Source organism: Spermophilus citellus (genome assembly GCF_964194105.1).
Source record: "Spermophilus citellus genome assembly, chromosome: 17".
Taxonomy (NCBI): domain Eukaryota; kingdom Metazoa; phylum Chordata; class Mammalia; order Rodentia; family Sciuridae; genus Spermophilus; species Spermophilus citellus.
The window spans coordinates 64,065,583-64,072,809 of record NC_138199.1 but is presented as its reverse complement, the minus strand read 5'-3'; the positions used below and the strand labels follow the sequence as shown (position 1 = coordinate 64,072,809).

At 43.2% G+C, this 7,227-nt stretch overlaps 2 protein-coding genes across 3 annotated transcripts in view; one reads left to right on the top strand and one right to left on the bottom strand.

Annotated features, from left to right (window-relative positions):
• Positions 1 to 7,227, bottom strand: part of MILR1 (mast cell immunoglobulin like receptor 1) — a 234,616-nt gene that overhangs the window by 176,988 nt on the left and 50,401 nt on the right. The gene's annotated exons all lie outside the window — the stretch shown is intronic.
• Positions 399 to 7,090, top strand: DDX5 (DEAD-box helicase 5). Its single transcript, XM_081273018.1, has 13 exons — positions 399 to 645; positions 1,847 to 2,012; positions 2,307 to 2,403; positions 2,498 to 2,631; positions 2,755 to 2,820; positions 3,115 to 3,256; positions 3,339 to 3,499; positions 3,597 to 3,769; positions 4,151 to 4,261; positions 4,456 to 4,517; positions 4,613 to 4,672; positions 5,933 to 6,157; positions 6,386 to 7,090. The coding sequence occupies exons 1-13, from the start codon at positions 602 to 604 to the stop codon at positions 6,787 to 6,789; spliced, it is 1,845 nt and encodes a 614-aa protein (XP_081129144.1). The 5' UTR covers positions 399 to 601; the 3' UTR covers positions 6,790 to 7,090.

Sequence of the window (7,227 nt, the reverse complement as noted above, 5' to 3'; positions counted from 1 at the left end):
ACGTGACAATATCAGGCTCCGCCTTCTCGCCTCATTTGGTTATGGGCGTGGGGGCTCTTGCGGAGACGTAAACATCACCAAGTGGGGCGAGTGGGTTGGATTGTGCTGGCCTTTTTATAGCCTGGCTAGGCCTGAAAAGGACAGAGTAGCTCGCTTGACGTGTGGAAAGGCAAGGAAAAGGTGAAGTTAAGAGACTGCAAGATGAGGCAACCCAATGATAGATGGGCACAGACGTGAAAGGGGCGAAAACCGGGCAACTGTGAGGGAGCGACCGCGGGGGGAGGGGTGAGAACATGGCGGATCCCGGAACGCCAGCGGGCGTTGCGGCCTTTGCGCGGGGGGCGGGGTGATTAGGTCATAGAGCGGCTCCCAGCATTCTTTGCGGTGGAGGAGGCGGTCCAGACTATAAAACCGGCTGCCGGGACTCGGCCGGCACCTCATTCATTTCCACCGGTCTCTGGTCGTTTAGCTCCAGTTGTCATCGCGGTTCCTCCGCCGCTGCCGCCCCCTCAAGGCTTCGTCGTAGCCGAGGCCACTAACAGCGACTCGTCGCTCCCGATTCTCTTCATTTCGTTCCCCGCCAACCGCAACCATTGACGCCATGTCGGGTTATTCGAGCGACCGAGACCGCGGCCGGGATCGAGGGTGAGTGTGGGAACTAACCTGTCAGGCCGGGGGTGGGGGATGGGAAGGCGGGTGAGGGGGGCGGCGCGCGGGGGACTCGGCCTTTTCGGCCCATCTAGGGCCTCAATAGAAGGTTTGCGCCATTTTGATATTCAGGTAAAAGCCGTTAGAAGAGATTTGCCAGTTAATTGTCTTCAAGATGGCTTTTTGCTGGGGGGTGGGCAGGGAGCCCTCGGGGCCTCGGATTTAGCAACTGGGGGGGGAATCTGGACATTCGTTCTCCGTGGGGAGGAAAGCGCGACGCTTCGAGGCCACGGCGCCGCCGATAGGTGCAGCCTTTCGGGAGGGGTTTTGGGGGCGCCGGGTAATGTGTGGGCGTTGGGGGGCCGCTTGCGAGGCCATCGGTGCGCCGGAGGGTGTCGGGCGCGGGGGAATCGGCCTCGTGTCCGAGCCGCGAACACAAAATGCCGGCCTTGGACATGGCGGCGGCGCCTTTGTTACCCCGCCCGGCGGAGGAGCTCAAAATGGCAGCGTCGAGAAAATGTGGCGCAGAGAGAAATGCGAGACAAAGGGGGAAGCGCCGCCCCAGCGGGAACGCCGCCCGGCCGGCTCCGCCCGGGCCGGGACTCCTCCCCCGGTAGTCGCCGGCTCCTCCTTCTCTTTTTCCTCGCGTTATATAATTTTGCTACCTTGGTCGGGAGCTCTTCCGCGGGGTTCCCCCACTTCAGTTCGCCTGCTTGATTGTCCCCGAGAACACCCTCCTCGTTTGGCTGCTTTCACTACTAGGGCTGTCCCGTTATCTGACAACACCAAAGCTGCTTTGCTTGAAAACAGCCGTAAAAATAACTTCGTTGTTAAGCTGCTTCCTTCTTGTCTTTCTCCTACGTAATTCTTAAACTCGCTAATAGTAGATGCAAGCTGTTGTTTACGCTTGTAATCTGGACTTCTGCCTTTGGGGCAGCCGATTTCCCACCTATGAATCCCAGGTTGTTTGGCCCCAGTAGTGTGTACTAGGACCAGGGGAAGTGAGACATGCGACGCCAATTGTGGCTGTCAAGAGAATGACTGTTTCTAAGGAGAAGTGATGGGCCTATCCTTAAGGAAGGACTCAGGTTGTATATCTGCATAAGGATACATTAGCCAATGTTAAGGGATAATAAGTGAATGTGTATTCGAACCTGTGGATTTTGGAAATGTAAATAACTTTTTTCCCTAATTTCAGGTTTGGTGCACCTCGATTTGGAGGGAGTAGGGCAGGGCCCCTATCTGGAAAGAAGTTTGGAAATCCTGGGGAGAAACTAGTTAAAAAGAAGTGGAACCTTGATGAGTTGCCCAAATTTGAGAAGAATTTTTACCAGGAACACCCTGATTTGGCTAGACGCACAGCAGTGAGTAATTTCTTATGGTTTCTAGTAAGTCAGAATTTGATAGGTATCTTGAAAATAGCTCCAGTTTTGGGAGAGTTAATTCTTTGCAAAAGTCATACCTCCTCCCCAAGTCAAACAGGTGGCTTTGAATTTTCCACATAAAATAGGTGGGGTGTAATAGGACAGGTGGTTTAATGCTCTATAGGGTTTTTGTATGGTGAATGTAGTTAAAGTTCACTTTGGTCCGTTATAAGGTTTTTTTGTTGGTGATGGTTTAGTTAGAGTCTAACTAACCTGCCCTAATTTGTTTTGTAGCAAGAAGTAGAGACATACAGAAGAAGCAAGGAAATTACAGTTAGAGGTCACAACTGTCCAAAGCCAGTACTGAATTTCTATGAAGCAAACTTCCCTGGTAAGTGCTAGTTCTCAGTTTCCATCCCCTTTCATGTTCCATCCTTTTTCTTAGTATTAAAATTTTTTTACTGAAATTATTTTATTGATGACAGCAAACGTCATGGACGTGATTGCAAGGCAAAACTTCACGGAACCGACTGCAATTCAAGCTCAGGGATGGCCAGTTGCTCTAAGTGGATTAGATATGGTTGGAGTAGCACAGACTGGATCTGGAAAGACATTGTCTGTAAGTTAGAGTTTAGTTACATTGTAACTTTTGGGTTAACTGGATGGTAAATACCAAGGAAGATGGAGGGAAAGGAAAAATAGCATTCTAATGTGTTCTTTCATGGTCCTTCTTTTCCAATAGTATTTGTTGCCTGCCATCGTCCACATCAATCATCAGCCATTCCTAGAGAGAGGTGATGGGCCTATTGTGAGTATATTTTTTAAATATTTGGCCAGAAGGATATTGTGGAGATGGGTAGGCTGTGTAGCAAACGATTTTCTAATTTGTTGTGCTTTTATATGTAGAGATGTTAGTATTTTCGTCTAATTTAGCTTGAGCTACCTTAAGTATTATAAAGCATAAATAATCTGCCAGTACAAATTTAGCATTTTAAAGCAAGTATCCACCTGGTTCAATTCCTAGTACTCCTCTCCCATCCAGAGAAAAAACTTCACAGACCTAGTATCCAAGTCTGCTTAAAAAGTTGTTTCTTTTCCTTAGTGCTTGGTGCTGGCACCAACTCGGGAACTGGCCCAGCAGGTGCAGCAAGTAGCTGCTGAATACTGCAGAGCTTGTCGATTGAAGTCTACTTGCATCTATGGTGGTGCTCCCAAGGGACCACAGATCCGTGATTTGGAGAGAGGTATGCAATTTAAAAGGTTTTCCTCACCCTTAGCAGTGACATAAGTTCTAGGTATTAGTTATATTTATCCATTTAATTGAAGGTGTGGAAATCTGTATTGCAACACCTGGAAGACTGATTGACTTTTTAGAATGTGGGAAAACCAATCTGAGAAGAACAACCTACCTTGTCCTTGATGAAGCAGATAGGATGCTTGATATGGGCTTTGAACCCCAAATAAGGAAGATTGTGGATCAGATAAGAGTAAGCACCCTTGTATATGTTGCCTTTCAGACTCAATTCTGCATTTTTTCCAATTTCATCATCTTTACAATTTCATCTCCTCTCCCCCATTTTTCAGCCTGATAGGCAAACCCTAATGTGGAGTGCGACTTGGCCTAAAGAAGTAAGGCAACTTGCTGAAGATTTCCTGAAAGACTATATTCATATAAACATTGGTGCACTAGAACTAAGTGCAAATCATAACATTCTTCAGATTGTGGATGTATGTCATGACGTAGAAAAGGATGAAAAGTTAGTATTTTATTTTTGATTCTTATAAAAATCTTACGCAGTGAAGGAATCCAAGAAAAAGATACTGTGTCCACCTATAACTAAAAAAAAAAAAAATGGTTTTTGTAAAAAGTGACTTTAACTTGATAATATGAATGTATTTGTTTAAAAGTATTCTGCCAATCCTTAAAAATTTCTTGTATCCTTTAAGATAATTGGCTAATCAAATTTATAATATTCCTGTAGGAAAAGGAAACTAATGCATCCCATGGATTACTTTAAGGACCAAGGGCAGAATAAGTGGTTTATAGTAGATGTTTCCTTTTTTATTTCAGAACGTAAATGTGTACCTATCACCATTGATCTGCTTTTTTAAATGCATAATTTTTCCTTTATCTCCAGACTTATTCGCCTGATGGAAGAGATCATGAGTGAGAAGGAGAATAAAACCATTGTTTTTGTTGAAACCAAAAGAAGATGTGATGAGCTTACTAGAAAAATGAGGAGAGATGGGTAAGTGGGCTTCCTCAGTTGAAATAATTTTAGGAAAATGCAAGTGATCAATCTTGGCTTTCATTTATGGGGATCATATCATGATAAGAAAAATTATTTTATTTCTGGTGAAATGAAAGAGGTCTGCTACCAGAAATGCTAGAATCTGCCTCAGGTTTTAAATGTTAGTCTGCTAATGTAGCTTTTTAATCTAGGTGGCCTGCCATGGGTATCCATGGTGACAAGAGTCAACAGGAACGTGACTGGGTTCTAAATGGTAAGTATTTAAAATATAGAAATTTTCTTATTAATTTGGATTTTTTTGCTCAGATTAATGGTTTTATATATATATATATATGCCTTCCTTTGTAGAATTCAAACACGGAAAAGCTCCTATTCTGATTGCTACAGATGTGGCCTCCAGAGGGCTAGGTTAGTACAAACTCGCATTCATGGCTTGGTTTCCCAGAAGATCTCCATGTAGTTTTTTTAAAGAAAGTTTATTGCTTTCTTTAACCTCTGCATTTTTTCCAAGTTTTTTTCACATAAAGGTGCAGTCTTTGTGGCAAGGCCTAGGCATGACAATCGGAGGACTCGAGGGGGATGGAGGACTAGTGATCGGCTGGCTGCTTCCAGTCGATTAGAGAGGTGAAAAGCTGAAAGTGTGCCAGTAATCTTCAAAGGGCAGAACATACCATCTCTGCCCCATAAACTGTTCTCTCCGGGGGAAAAAAATGGAAGTTATCCTCACAGTTCACTGCCGTGGTATTTCTTCTGTCCCATGCTTTGCATGATTGCCATGGTACAGCATTGTTTCCAAATGTTTACTGTGATCTGTGGGTCTTTGAGTTTCAGTGAGTTTGCTGAAATGTCGAAGAAATATTTCCAAACTTCAATGTTCAATGAAATTTTTGTTCAAGTTTGAAATGGAGAGAGCAGCTTTAAAAGGTACTAAGCCTTTTACAAATTGGTGAGTACTGGCACATGAGACCTAGAGCAGGAGCAACTTCTCACACTTAGTCAGTGGGAAAAGAAAGCAGTGCTTTGAAAGTTCCTCCCTCGCCTACACAGTAGTCGTCATGTCGAGACCTGCCAGAGAGAGACACATTCTCAAGTGAATCCTGGCTTCTTGGAAGTGCTTGCCTAGACGAGACACAGTGCATAAAAACAACTTTTGGGGGACAGGTATGTTTTTCTTGCAGCTGCGGTTGTAAGGTCTTGGCAAGACAAGCAGTGTGGCCCGAATTTTGAACTTCTGATGAGTGTGTAATGCAAAGGACCTTGTACGTTTTTGTTCAAAGGTCCTCAAAATGAGCACATGAAGAGGTTGCTGTGAAACTATAAGTGGCCCTACTGCGCAGAAGCATTCAGATGTCACTTGATGATCTGTAAGGGGACTTGCCGATTTGGGAATGTGCTAGGGAGAATACATATTCCTTTCGACAGGTGCTATCACTGGGTGGGCAATGACCTGTACAGATGACATGTGCTTTTTTTTTTTTTTTTTTTTATGTGCTTTTTTTTTCAACCTCAATGGTATTCCTACAGGGAATGGATAACCATTTTAACTGTATTTTTTGCAGCCCGTACCTTCTTGGGAATACAATTGTCTAACTTTTTATTTTTGGTCTGGCTGTTGTGGTGTGCAAAACTCCGTACATTGCTATTTTGCCACACTGCAACACCTTACAGATGTGGAAGATGTGAAATTTGTCATCAATTATGACTACCCTAACTCCTCAGAGGATTATATTCATCGAATTGGAAGAACTGCTCGCAGTACCAAAACAGGCACAGCATACACTTTCTTTACACCTAATAACATAAAGCAAGTGAGCGACCTTATCTCTGTGCTTCGTGAAGCTAATCAAGCAATTAATCCCAAGTTGCTTCAGTTGGTCGAAGACAGAGGTTCAGGTAAGGCTAAACCTTCAATAAGAAATATGGGTAGTTTTGGGATCACATTGCTATCTACAAATCCACTTAAATGGAACCCGGAGGGTGAGTAAAATTTTGAAATTTCTGTTGTGAAATTGTAAAACCCACTTCAAACCTAGCATGAATAGAGCTACCCAATTCTTTCTGTGTTAGCAATAATTTGTGCCATAGACCTAATTGATCAGTTTGCAATTATTTTCTTAACAGGTCGTTCCAGGGGTAGAGGAGGCATGAAGGATGACCGTCGGGACAGATACTCTGCGGGCAAAAGGGGTGGATTTAATACCTTTAGAGACAGGGAAAATTATGACAGAGGTTACTCTAGTCTGCTTAAGAGAGATTTTGGGGCAAAAACTCAGAATGGTGTTTACAGTGCTGCAAATTATACCAATGGGAGCTTTGGAAGTAATTTTGTGTCTGCTGGTATACAGACCAGTTTTAGGACTGGTAATCCAACAGGGACTTACCAGAATGGTTATGATAGCACTCAGCAATATGGAAGTAATGTTCCAAATATGCACAATGGTATGAACCAACAGGCATATGCATATCCTGCTACTGCAGCTGCACCTATGATTGGCTATCCAATGCCAACAGGATATTCTCAATAAGACTTTAGAAGTATATGTAAATGTCTGTTTTTCATAATTGCTCTTTATATTGTGTGTTATCAGACAATAGTTATTTAAGAAACATGGGAAATGCAGAAATGACTGCAGTGCAGCAGTAATTATGGTGCACTTTTTCGCTATTTAAGTTGGATATTTCTCTACATTCCTGAAACAATTTTTAGGTTTTTTTTGTACTAGAAAATGCAGGCAGTGTTTTCACAAAAGTAACTGTACAGTGATTTGAAATACAATAAATGAAGGCGATGCATGGCCTTCCAATAAAAGATATTTGAAGACTGAATTAAGTGGAAATCGTACTTTATTTTACACATTGTCATGTAAAACTTGGCTTAGATGGTATGGGTTTTTGGTTTTGCTTTTTAAAAAAAAAAAAACTAAAGTGACTGCTTTTTCCATTGGGAAATGGGAATCAAGAGG

Bases quoted from the DNA above. Each gene is read 5' to 3' on its own strand.
- DDX5 (XM_081273018.1), top strand. From the start codon at position 602: ATGTCGGGTTATTCGAGCGACCGAGACCGCGGCCGGGATCGAGG. The intron at 4,262-4,455 runs GTAAGTGGGCTT...TTTTTAATCTAG, and splicing joins AGAAAAATGAGGAGAGATGG to GTGGCCTGCCATGGGTATCC. The intron at 4,518-4,612 runs GTAAGTATTTAA...CTTCCTTTGTAG, and splicing joins ACGTGACTGGGTTCTAAATG to AATTCAAACACGGAAAAGCT.